Source organism: Acanthopagrus latus, chromosome 2, assembly GCF_904848185.1.
Source record: "Acanthopagrus latus isolate v.2019 chromosome 2, fAcaLat1.1, whole genome shotgun sequence".
In the NCBI taxonomy this organism is placed as follows: Eukaryota; Metazoa; Chordata; class Actinopteri; order Spariformes; family Sparidae; genus Acanthopagrus; species Acanthopagrus latus.
This window is the reverse complement of record NC_051040.1, coordinates 31,634,340-31,647,466: the sequence shown is the minus strand read 5'-3', so window position 1 is coordinate 31,647,466 and position 13,127 is coordinate 31,634,340. Positions and strand designations below refer to the sequence as shown.

The 13,127-nt window shown below is 42.0% G+C and overlaps 2 protein-coding genes across 8 annotated transcripts in view; one reads left to right on the top strand and one right to left on the bottom strand.

The window, feature by feature from the left end:
• nf1a (neurofibromin 1a) overlaps positions 1-13,127 on the bottom strand; it is a 159,907-nt gene that overhangs the window by 23,636 nt on the left and 123,144 nt on the right. For all 7 annotated transcript variants that reach the window (XM_037073420.1, XM_037073437.1, XM_037073429.1 and 4 more), the window contains 6 exons: positions 9,922-10,354; positions 9,434-9,774; positions 9,113-9,315; positions 8,345-8,538; positions 8,132-8,272; positions 78-357 (listed from right to left, as the gene is read on the bottom strand). In XM_037073420.1, the coding sequence (XP_036929315.1) occupies positions 78-357; positions 8,132-8,272; positions 8,345-8,538; positions 9,113-9,315; positions 9,434-9,774; positions 9,922-10,354 (1,592 nt within the window). The remainder of the gene's footprint in view (positions 1-77; positions 358-8,131; positions 8,273-8,344; positions 8,539-9,112; positions 9,316-9,433; positions 9,775-9,921; positions 10,355-13,127) is intronic.
• Positions 4,942-12,457, top strand: LOC119005792. The gene is made up of 3 exons (XM_037073758.1): positions 4,942-5,063; positions 10,558-10,720; positions 10,993-12,457. Exon 3 carries the CDS (start codon positions 10,999-11,001, stop codon positions 11,656-11,658), a length of 660 nt encoding a protein of 219 aa, XP_036929653.1. The 5' UTR covers positions 4,942-5,063; positions 10,558-10,720; positions 10,993-10,998; the 3' UTR covers positions 11,659-12,457.

Sequence of the window (13,127 nt, the reverse complement as noted above, 5' to 3'; positions counted from 1 at the left end):
CTGAATTTAGGACAAGACATATCAACACTAGGACAGTAGGCTGCTGGTCTAATCAAACAGTTGAAGTAAGTCCTCACCACTAAAGTTGAGCTGCGAGCAGGTGCAGAGGGAGTGGATGATGTTGATAACCAAACCGTGGGTGGATGCCCTGAGGGACAGTGGCCCAGTGGCTACCAGCAGGGTTACCACATGGAACAGATAGGGCAGGTGGGCTGCCACATCCAGGGAGTTGTTGAATGACAGCATGAGCATGTAGCGTGCCAATATGGCAATGTCATCCCACATCAAGTGCTGCTCCAGTGTTGGTGTTGGCGACAAGCACGTCTTGTCTATGATCTTACACATCCGACCAATAACCTAAGACAGAAAAAAGAGAAGACAAACATTGACAATGTATAGACAAAAGCCAAATTTGTCATAGAAAACAAATAGAACCCTCTGCCAATACTTGAGCTTTCCTTGATCACAATGGCCTAAAACGTCAATGGATAAATATCCCATACAGGATCAACACATCAGAATCAGAATTCCTTTATTTGTGCCATAACCGGGGAAATGTCTTTGTCACAGCAGCCAAAGGACAGTAATATTACAAGAAAAATAATAATAGTATAGTATATTACAGTACAATAAAAAGGTCAGAAACAGAATAGACTCGTATATGCATGATATTGTACAATATGAACATGTAATTATAAACAGTGTGGCAGTGTATTATTAACAAATAATAAATTGGGGGGTATTAAAAAAAATAGAAATGTGTGTTGTGTATAGAGTTTGTATTGCACAGTGCAGAGTACAGGGTGAGGTCTACTTGGAGCAGTGCTGGATGTACAATCTGGCAGCAGCAGGAAGGAAGGACCTGTGATACCTCTCCTTCACACATTTAGGGTGTATTAGTCTGTTGCTGAAGGAGCTGCCCAGTGCTGTGAGGGTGACCTGCAGGGGGTGGGTCTCACCTTGTCCATCATCCTGCTCTCTCCCACCACCTGCACTGAGTCAAGAGGGCATCCCAGGATGGAGCTGGCCTTCTTTAGAAGTTTATCAAGTCTCCTCCTGTCTGCTGCCGAGATGCTGCTGCTCCAGCAGACTACTCCATAGAAAATGGCTGATGCCACCACAGAGTCATAGAAAGAGGTCTGGATGGTCTCATCAAGGTCCTCGTCCCTGATCAGACCAATGATAGCAGAATCGTCAGAAAACTTTTGTAGATGGCTGAGAGGTGATTGGTGGGAGAAGTCTGCCATGTACAGGCTGAACAGGAAAGGGGCCACGACTGTTCCCTGTGGGGCCTCACGTACTGTGACCGGTTGGTGAGGTATTCAAGGATCCAGGAATTGAGGTGTTGGTCCATCCCTGTGCGCTTCAGCTTGTCCCCAAAAAGTGCAGGCTGTATGGTGGTGAAAGCACTGGAGAAATCAAAGAACACAATCCTGCACAGTGCTTCCAGGCTTTTCCAAGAGAGACAGTGATCTGTCCAGGAGGAAGATGATGGCGGCGTCCATTCCGAAGCCGGGTTGGTGGGCAAACTGGAGTGTGTGGAGATGGACAAGGACCAGCTAGTCCAGGGTCATCATCAAGTGTGAAGTGAGAGCAACTGGTCTGTAAGCTGTTGGAGTCCTTAGGGTGAGGGGTCTTTTGCACTGGTACATACAATACATCAAGGCCGCAACACATATGGCCATACAGCTCCAGGGATTCTGCCAGTCTAGTATAGGCCTGGTGGCCCACCTAGCCTAAATTGACCGCCTAACGTATTGAAGCATTGAGAATACCACTTTTAAATGTTGGGTTAATAAGGTGACAAACTTACAGAAAACGGTGGAACTCAACTGTGAGGGCGTGCAGCACCCGGTACATTGCCAACACTCTAGAATTTGTCTTGAAATCCAACTTCAAAAAGGCAAGTGGTTGCAAGTATGCTTTGACTCAAATACTTTTTCAAGAGGAACATGAAGTGTACTGTGATACTTCTATGCCATCAGACAGATACTTAGTGGAGCAGTAAACTTATGCAGTATCAAACAATATCAGTTGAACCACACACCATGCAGAACTTAAAGAGTGTCAACCAACCATGAGGTCAAGAAAATTAGTCAGTGCTCCGTCTTTTTCTGTACCCGTTCAGCATCTTGGACAGCAATGGCTTTCCCTGGACCCCAAACGGTTCAGCAGAGACACACTGCTGGCGGCATCATCTTAATAACAACGCTGCGTAGCACTCCATCTTCCCTTCATTTTTGATTCTCAAACAGGCAGGCGACTGATGAAATTGCTTTCAAAACAATGAATTAGTTAACACAATTAGTAGTTTATCCTAAGTCTCAGACAAGTCTTATATTGTGTTTCAGTGGACTAAGGACACCACTGAATGGTTTGGCAAACAGGTATGGAGGTAGAAGATTAAAAATATTGATTAAAAAATATTGTCCGTTTTTTCATGAATTCAATCCAGATTCAATTCTGAAACATGATTATGACTCAAATCAGTCTGGAGTTTTGAGAAGAAAAAAGGTGGACTTTGCCAGAATATTTGAGGGAGCACAGCTCCCAGGTCCTTCCTTCTTCCTCTCTGCTGAGCTGTAGCCCTGCCTTCAAGGCCCCTCCCCACAGAGGAGCCTGCAAGCTTGTAAACACGGTAACAGAGGACCCCAGATAACCAAGATGGCTCATTTAAAACGACAGCAACAGCATAAGCTTTGACTGTTCTATTTCTGAGAAACACAACTAAATTACAATGATGAGTGCCACATGCCAATCACTGTAGATATCCTGAGAAATAAACAATCATCATCACATTGCGGTAGACAGAGTTACCAGCTAATCATTCAAGTAATCAGCATCATCATGCTGCCTTTCTGAAGCATGAGTAACGTTATTTCTCTAAACCAATTCAACTGCTTCAGAGCGTACTGAACACTAACTTTATAACTGCCCAGTCACCTGAAAGACACTCTTGCTAACCAGTAGCTATAAGGACAGGCTAAACACCGGAGTCAGCATACAAGCTAACAAGGGAGATTTACCAACAAGCTACGCATCTCAACTGCAACACTGTATGGCCATATGTGCTATTGCGAGTATTACTAAATTGCTGCCACCACAGCCTTGTGGTTAAAACACAGATTGAAACATCAAGCAGGGGTCCATACTTGTCCAGCAGTTCTTGGCTCGGTCCAATTCTTTCTTTTTCCACGGCTTTTCGTCGTCAGTTGTCTTATTTCTTCTCTTAGACGGGGCAATGGTGGGACATTTCTCTGCTCTGTTGCTTATCTGCCATAGTTTACAGTTTGGGCTTGAACTTGAATGTATCTGACCACGTAAGAGCAGGCACTGCATCTGTGTGGGGGGAGGGGCACTGCACAGCACACACTGCGCAAAGGAAGGTGGCTGCCAGCAATGTATGCATGAGAATGATTGATACTTCTCAGACACTCCCCTTGACTCTGACTGGTTGTGTTGATCCGGGAATGGTGGATTCTTTCAAATCAAATTACAGCCACTGGGTGGAGCCACAGACAGATTTTTACACAGCTGACCTGTATCTTATTCTACTGTCAGATCATAACGACAATTTAAGCAAATATAACAAAAAATAGTTACAGACTACAGCTTTAAGTACAGACTTAAAGGTCTAATTTGTTTCCGATATTCATAAATTCATCATCTTAGAAAGCATACACTGAACTTTTAAATACCTGGAGGCAATTTTTCTTTCATCCTGTTACCAGTTGCCCTTTTTTTCTTTTCCTTAAATCAGATCCCAAAAAGCAGATTTCTGATAAACACAACAGACATTGGTGAAGGAACTGAATGTAGAATTTAAGAATGAGGTTTGGGATGAATATCTGACAGGCATATATAGCCCCTTTAACAAACGATTACTGGACAATATTCAGAGAATCAGATCAGGATATTGTCCATATTTGCTTGTTCACACATGCGAACCACAACAGAAGACTGTCCATGCCAGACATCTTCACACGTGTTGGAAATACTCTGTATGGTTTGGGTGAGGGGCAGCGCATTGGTGGGATGCTTCAGTTTGCTCCCTAATGATGACTGTTTTTGCTTGACATTACAGCTACATGCATTAGGACATATTTGCAATGTCAATGAAAGAGTGGACAGTAACATACAGGCAAGCAGAGAAGAGTACAAAGCAGCTACACTCCAAGATCCCACCGCAGAAAGAGAGACCAAGCAGGGAAATATTCTGGCCAGATGTTTTGTAGAACTTTTCGCGATGAGCAGTTTAAATTGCTCCGTGAATGTCAGACATTATTTAGAGTTAAGTTTTAAATACAGTTAAAAAATGTATTAATCTGGAATAATGTAATCTTCTTTGTTGTCTAAAATGACTGAAACAACTTTACTGGGAATGTATTAATTTTAATTTACCCCAAGCACCTGTTTCCAAGTTAGCAATCATGCTGCAAAAATCTGAACAATGTCAGACCGACTGACAAATATGTGAATAACTGCAATTAGCACTCAATGTCTTTTTGGATATGGAGCTGATACATATGACAATATGGCTATGGTTAGTGCCAGTTAGAAAATAGCATTGTTCAATTCTTGGGTGACAAAGAGTTCAAGAGCAGCAGACAAGGCCCCATTGTGCTCAGTAGGTTGTCCTACCATGACATCAGACTGTGACCCTATGTATAACACCAGCAAAAACACTCATGTATCATACTACAGTATGTGTACATGTACACTTGTTAATTTGATGACCCTATAGTAAATTCACAATTCTACATTGGTAAAACTACAGAAAGTCACTAAGAGGAGGAGAATTTAATCTTAAACACTGACTGGATTTTTCAGTCAACAATCTTCACAATGGCTACTATTCAGTGCAGTACTGTTGTCTGCCATAATAGGAGCCAGGGCCTGACTTTTCTATTGTGTCTGCTTGTCTATGTTGTGTTTGTTTATCTGAGTAGCGGGCAGAATTTAGATCCAGAGCACACAGATGATGGATACTGAGTGGATGAATTTGTCTCTTTGGATAGTCTAAGGACTGGTTCACAGGTTTGGATTTATTGCTCCATAAGCAAGTAAGTCACTATTGCATTTAACACAAATTTCTCACAACAGTGTCAAACTACTGGTGGGCGTACTGAGCGCAGCTACCAATGGAAAAGTTCAGTTGATTGATTGATCTTGTCAACTGGCTATATATAATAAAATCCTGCCAATGCATGAATTATCAAGCGTAACACTTTAATAATATAGAATGTATTAGTCAGACTAGATGTTTTAACAGGTCGGCAGTAAGATTTCAAGACACAAGTACAGGTTACAGCTATGTTGCCTAAAATACTATGGCAAACTGGCCTAGGTAGCTGAAAATGGTGGTATTTGTATTCAGTCATGCAATCTCAAGAGGAAAGTAAAACTGAAGGGATGTGAAAAAAAACTGAGGCATTTTTAAAATTCAAGCATTCTGGTGCATTTTAAGATTAAAGTGGAGGTAACACCATTCCAGCTCTATCTGTTGTGTCAAAAGAAGTTGTCAGTGGCACAGCAGAGATGCACTAAACTATAGTAATTCAGTTCACCTCTTAACATACCGGTGCATTTCTGTATTTTGGCCAGAATCAGGTTAACAAGTGTTTGCTCTTGCTGCTTAATCTTTTTCTTCCTCAAGCAGAGTGAAACCTCACCCATAGGTGTAACACATACTGTCAGTTGATGCATTGGCACATACTACCTGATCCATACAGACAAAAGCAGTTGAGGTGTAGTAGCAGCCAATACTGAATATCCTTATTGTTGATATTTGCTTTAAATGTAAACTTGCCCCACCTTATTGCAAATGTGGTTTAAAATAAGGGTGAACACAATGCAAGATATACTGGTGTGTGTAACTTCAAAGGAGTAGATGTTATGACATGCATCATGTGCTGCAGGCTACACTGTCCTGAGAAGGAAATCACTCACATTGTTGAGGCAGTTTAGTTGAACAAGCTGATTTTATTGTGACATAGTTAAACAGTAGCATTTACAGTGGAAGCAACTGAGAACAAAAAGGGCTGATCTCAGTTTGTACCTACCTTGTATCTATGTTTGCTCAGGGTGAGCATGGGTGAGATGATCAAATTGTACTTAGAGTGATAACACCATGCAGAGGTTTTGTTGATGAAGGTTCTCAGTCATTCAGTAATTCTAGGTGCTGTATCGTAGGTAACTGGACGCGTTTCAGAGGCCATCCATATGGAAATGCTTTTGTGTGTAAACGCACATGTTTTACAGCGTGTTGGCTGAACATCCAAATGGTTCCTGTAAACGCAGTGCCTGTAAGAGAGACAGCAGAGTCTTGTCCAAAGTGAACAGCAGAGTCTTGACCCGAGGAGTTGGCCCTCCTGTGTTGTGCCATTCGTTAATGGAGAGGTTGTTTTGTCTCCCCAATGTACAAATCTGTGCAGTCCTGGCTGCATTGAACATTATAAACTATATTACCTTGTTTATGCCTGCGTGTTTTGTCCTTAGGATGGACAAGTTTCTTCCTCAGTGTGTTGGTAGGTTCAAAGTGAACCAGGATAGGATGTTTATTGAAGGTCCTCCTGAGTCTCCTCCTTGATGTCTGCGCTGGATCTTTTAGAGGTTTTGACAAAGGTCAAGCTTGGGTAGCCACAGATTTTCAGTGCTCCATTGATGTGCTTCTGTTCCTTCTGCTTCCCCTCCGTCTTACTGAGAATGTTCTCAGCCTGATGGTTTAAGGTTCTGATGACCCTAAGCCTGTGTTCCTGTGGGTGATGAGAGTTGAACAGCAAGTACTGGTCTGTGTGTGTAGGTACACACTGTACACCTCAGTGGTGAGGCTTCTTCAGTGTGTACTGCACAGTTCAAGAGGGGCAGACTGTCTCCTCTGATATCGTCCCCTGTGAACCTGATGTTATTGTCCACAGCATTTATATATTCTGTGTCCACAGCATTTATATGTTCTGTGAAGGCTTACACTTCCCCTGTTCGGATTTTGACCCAGGTGTCTTCCACATACCTGAACCAAAGTCTAGGAGCAGGTCCTGTGAAGGTCATTAAGGCTCTGCTCTCAAATTCTTCCACACAGAGGTTGGCCACTATTGGGAACACTGAGTTTGTGGTACAGTTGTGCTGCTGTCTGTAGAAACTTCCACTGTACTGGAAGTAGGTGGTCATCATACAGAGGTGGCGTAAGGCACAAATATGGTTTGGACTGAAGTTTGTACAGAGTGCTGTTCTGTAGAAAATATTTCTTCACCATCTTTACCATTTCTTGAATGTATGTATGTAAAAAGTGAGGTGACATCAGATTAAACTATTGTTTCATCTTGTATATTATTTTGAGCTGTCACAGACTTCAGAGAGTAAAGCACAGAAACACAGAGCACTCCAGCTTTTAACTTTAGAAACTTAAGTTGTATTTTCATCTCACTAGTGACACTTCATATCCAGGTCAATTCACATGCACAGGTGAGCATTATGCATATGAACTTGTGCTTACCTGAATATGTCAGCTCAACTATTATAACAATAATGTCAACATTCAGGCAAGTAATGCTGAACACGGACTAATGGTTATCATTCTGAGCGGAAGAAAAAAACTCCCCTGCAACTTAACTTAAGTGTGGTACAGAGCGTTACAATATAATACACTCTGCTCTATCGATTGGAGAGACGGCTTTCAGTCATTGGTTTCAATGCATGCAGTAATGCCACTGAAGCAAATATGGTGGCATATTTAATAAGTAAAACTGAAAGCTGTGGTTATAACCCTGAGAGAATAGAGGAAACTCTCCAGTGGGCACAATTCAACTTTTATCTTCTGAAATAAATATTTTTAGACAGCTCTGATGGAGCTCAGTATTTATCAGGAGGATGGCTGCTTTACACCAAACAATTTCACAGTATGAACCCTTTGGGTGTGTCAGCAGACTTGCAATCAAAACATCACTATTGCACACAGATCGATCCTCCTCCTTATATGGCAGCAAAGGTGAGTGTCACAAATAAGACTTTGATCATTTCAATAGGGTGATCAGATGTCAAAAAACAAAATATGTCCATGATAACATGTAAGTTGAGTAAAGGTAACTCTATTGATATGTTCCAGAATGTACTAGCTCAGAGTAGGGAGTCTCACCTTGCTGGACACCAGTTTCACATTCCCTGAAGCCAGAGCCACTGCTGTATCAGCCATGACCTCTGCTTTGATGGAGCCCAGGCCTCCTGTGGCACTTGTCTTAATAAAGCTGTCCAACACTACATCCAACAGGTCTGTTATCTGAATACAAGGAGAAAGTTAGAGGTCAAGTCCAAGTTTTTACTTACCAAGCTGTTAGTGTGGTAGACTCACCTGGCCCAGGCTACCCCAGATCTTGGCCTGGATGGAGGGATACATCTGCTTTTCATTGATAGTCATAGTGATGAGTTTGTCCAAAATTGCAGTAACACGCTGGCGCTTTGCGTCATCATTGTGCTTACAGAAGCGGACCAGGTTGAGCAGCCATGGTGTCATATACTCCAGGCAGAGATGTTTCAGCTCAATACCTGCAATAGAAATATGACACTAATTACACATCTTGTGGTTTACTTGCATGATTATCAGGAAGTCAGCAATATGGCCTGGAGATGTGGAATGGAGGAGCTGTATTTACCCAGCAGGGAAGGTCTAAAGAAATTATGCCATCGTTTGGATTATAGTATATATTGGATCCAGTTTAACACACACAATACTTGCAAATTATAACACACACTGTATTACCAATTTCAGACTTAAGTTAATTTGCTTGCTCTAGTTTACATTGTAGTAATCACAGAAATTGTTCTGTTGTACTACCCACTTAATCATTATATCCACATTTACTTATGATTACTGATAAAAAATCTAAGAGGCTTAATATTTTGTGAAAGTATTTTTGGTCATCCCCTACATTGTGGATATTGAGGTTTTTAGTCAAAGACATCATGATTTTTGAATATGACATCCAGTTCTCGAATTTATGAAAAGCTTTTGATGAGATTTCAAAGCATAAATATTTATAAATGTGTTTTGTGATACAGCCTAAAAAATTTGAAGTATTATTTTAAGGCCACATGGCCTCGCCCCACTAAGAGGACTTACTGGACTTGCTGAAGCCTGAAATGCACTCCTCCAGAAACTCCAGCGTCAGATGGGGCTCATTGGCAGCCAAAGTCTTGCTGATGGAGACTATGAAAAGGGTGTTGTTGGCTGGGATGCAGAGGCCTGACGTCTCTAGCAGCTGGCCCTCTATCTTAAGGTTGAAGGTGCAGGTCAAAGCACACAATAGATTGTAAGCTGCAGACCTGGATGTGGGATGAACAACAAGTTAGTGGTATTTTTTTCACAACAGCTTAGGTAAACATGTTTTTCTTGCGTAAAAAGATGTTGTGAGAGTAACTCTACATGCCCTGCAGGACTGACCTGAGGCTTGGATCAGAACTGCCCAGGTTCAGCAGAGCAATGTTGAGCAGAGTGCCAGGGACATCTTTCGGGCGGATCTTGGTATGCTGTGGAATGGAATCAGGCTGTGACAGTTCCCAGCGTGTCCGGATGTGGATGATGGACTGAACGATGGCGTCACACTCCTGGTGCATGAATGTCAGCGGAGTGCCCTGGTTTGCCATTGTGAGTGTGAACTGGCTTTCATCGACAAGGCAGATCTCTTCAATCTCTGAGGCATAGTAGACATCGTTGAGGAAGACGGGCTGGCCAAGGACACGTGTCCGCTCAGCTGAAGTCACCTGAACTGCTGTTGAGCCCACCTGATCAGCAAGAAAATGTACAGTGCTTTAAGAAACTAAGGGTTTGCTCTCATTTGTTATCAGTGCTTACTTTCTCTAATCTAATCCTTTCAGTCTTCAAGTATGCATAGCTCCTTTTAGTACAAACTGCTATGGCTCATTCCTCACCTTTATTGAAACCTTGGTGTCTTTGTGGGCAAGCTTGAGGGCATTGTGGAACACTTTAAGGTCTTCCTCCAGGGTCAGTGTGGCTGCAGGCAGCTTCTGTTGGTCCGGTTCGATGTGCTCGGCTAGTTTAGCAGGAGAGTCAATGAACTGAAGCCGTTTGCTGCCCTTCAATCCTGTCAGGAGCCGCTCATGGTACTTGGTATACTCCCTTACCCAGGTGTTGCAGTTGTAGACAAAAACAGCTGCTACGTTCTCATAGGCAAAGCCAGGAAAGACGACGAACCACTTGGACAGGAAGTCGGTCTTGAAGCGATTGCTAGGTCCTACATGTGTTAAGTCTACCACTATCTCGTAGGGCTTAGCGTAGTAGGGTTTGAGGGTGAGGAGGACATGGTAGATGAGCAAGTCACCATTAATCTGGCCTGTTTTGAACCTAAAGAAAAGGGAACATGTCAGAAGAGTACAAATTAATATTCAGGCCATCTGTAACAATTGGTGCATCATTGTGTTTGCAGTTAGCTGTGTACACATGAGCCTGCCAAAAATGTGTTCATAGCATGCGACATGTGAGACTAACAAAAGCCATTTTGGTTTCTGATGAACTGCACTTCTTTTTTGTCTCTCATTTCTTGTAAGTTCTCAAGCACCTGTGGTATCAAACCGAAGGCCCTGAAATAACCAGACCAGAAAAAGACACAGAAAGGGGGTCAGGAAGTGAGTTCAGAGCATCTCAAGAGTCTGACTGCAGAAGGCATCTCACTGTATCCCTCCATCAAGACCTCAAATAAGACTACTTGAAGTAAGTATTGTCAAAACAACATCTTTGATCAAACTTAAATGTACTATTTTAGTGAATGTAAATGAAAAATCAATAAGTAGCATGCTTAATTGTAAAATCAACTTTCTGGTCCTAATTATTTGCAATGACTCTGTGTAAGTACCTAAGTAGTAGCTTGTTCAGGGCTAAGCACAAATTAGTACACTTGCATTTACCTTAAACAGTTTAGTTTCAGTCTGTAAAATTGTTTCTGAATGTGAGTTCTCTTTCTAAATTAGTTTTTATAATTTCAGATCATAATGGAAAGCACCAGAACCTCTCTCTGGCTGTTTCTCCTGCTAAACCAGCTACCATTATGTCCTACGGATGCAGACCAACACCTTTCAGCCACGCAGCTTTATTCACACACAACAGAAGGTCATGTTGGCAGCTCAACCCCTGATGTGGAGCCAAGCCTCACTACCATTGACCACACAAACTCTGATACAGACACAAATGGCACTCGTGGTGACTGCTTGATCGACACGGAGATGGGCCTGATTGCTATAAGTTCAGCAGGGGGGCTGATTGTCTGCTTGCTAGTTGCCACCGTGGTACTGGCATTCCAGGTCTGCAGCCTTCAGCGCCGGGTTTACGCCCCCCGAACTTCTCGGTCTAACATGGACTTGGTGACCAGTACAGGCTACTGGGGCACTGACCAGCCAGATGTCGGGGGACTGGTCGGTCCGTGTGATGCCAGTGTCATGCTTGAGGAGGTGAGAGCCGACAGCAATATGGAGGAAGACAAGCAGGCTGAAATACGAGAGGCAAGGGAGGAGGCTAGAGCAGGACTTGAGGAAGGGACCATAGCAATGGCTTTTGATCCTAAGGAGAGGGCCTGTTATATGCCGAGCTCCAGCACCATGGACTCCTGTCTGGAGGTTCCCAGGGATCTAGAGGACATGCCCCTTGTTGTGTGAGATAATCTGACATCGGTAAAATACAGCCCTTGACACAAGTAGCAACTTCTCAGTTCTGCTACGTTGTGGCTTAATTTTGTTTATTTCACCTTAAAGAATTGAAACCTCAATATAGTGAGGGTTGCCTGGGTATTGTCTGAAATTTGAAATATTAGTGCCAATACAACTTAGTTTTCCTACATATTCAAAGGGAGTAAGTAAGTAAACAAGTTTATAAATGGTACGATGTATTTAATGCCAGCTTTCAAGAATCAAGTTGTATTGAATTTTTTTTCAGTAACAAAAAAGTATTGTGGTTCAACACGTCACCCTTGTAATGTGTATATATTTTGATGTATAATGCTACCAGTGGAATTTCAAATTCAAAACATCTATACCTTTGAGAAAAAGGGCATAAGCAGTTTAATCACACATAACATTTTATGCTACACATTCTTTACACACTTGCTTAACGAAATCAACACATCTCAAGCCTGTTTGATTTGGCTCAACTGTCTTGTTTCACAACATAGTTAGGCAGAATCTAAGTAGTTCAACACATTTTTTTGGCGATACCAGTATCTAAGCCCTGAACTCACACCAGGGATGTCATGCTTTGCCAATGCCATGTTGAAATGATGGTAATAAAGTTGTGTACAATATCTGCTAACAGTCCCTATTGTACTTATAAATCTCTGTTGAACTCTGCTTCTGTTCATTTAGCTGTCTGCGATCTCTTACCTGTTGACTTTCTCATACTACTGTTCTATCATTGTTTTTGCGTACAAGATGCACAGCCCAATAACATGTCAGGTTTAAATAAAAGGATTTACATTGTACCAATGTCTTTCATTTCAAATTAATATTCAGAAATTAAGTTTCTGTCCCCTTATTTATATTGGATTCTTCAGGGAGAGAAGAGTTATTACAAAAGAATTTAAGCATTGCTGCGATAAGAGTGAGTGGTAGAACAGGACAAAAATATATCATTTATTATCATCATTATTATTGAAATTAAATAATGGGAAGGACTAGATGTGACTAATCTAAAATTTTAGTTGCAATCATAAAGACTAGGGCTGCCCCAAATAATCGACCAAAAACTCATTAGCTGACCAAAATTTAATTGGTCGATTGGTCGCAGGAAAAAAAACAAACAAAAACAACAACAACAACAAAAAAACATTTGGAGCCGTGTGTCAAAATGTGTCAAAATTAAGTCAAAATCTATGTGACTGGTGGCTGGCCTGTGTATAAAAGGCTGGAGGGCTTTTAATTTGAAGGGCCAGATACAGGCAGCCTTGACACTCACTCACTGTAAGTGTTTATTTTTTTTAACACGGAAGGTCGCTTCAACATTGCGGTTAGACAGCTAACAATTAATAGTCAACCATGTCGGAAAAGGCGTCTAAAATATGGGATCATTTTGCTTTTTGCATAGCTTTTTTTGCAAGAAGACCGTGGCATCCCACAAACACCTGCTATAAAGC

Excerpts from the sequence above, each read along its gene's own strand:
- LOC119005792 (XM_037073758.1), top strand. The coding sequence starts at position 10,999 with ATGGAAAGCACCAGAACCTCTCTCTGGCTGTTTCTCCTGCTAAACCAG.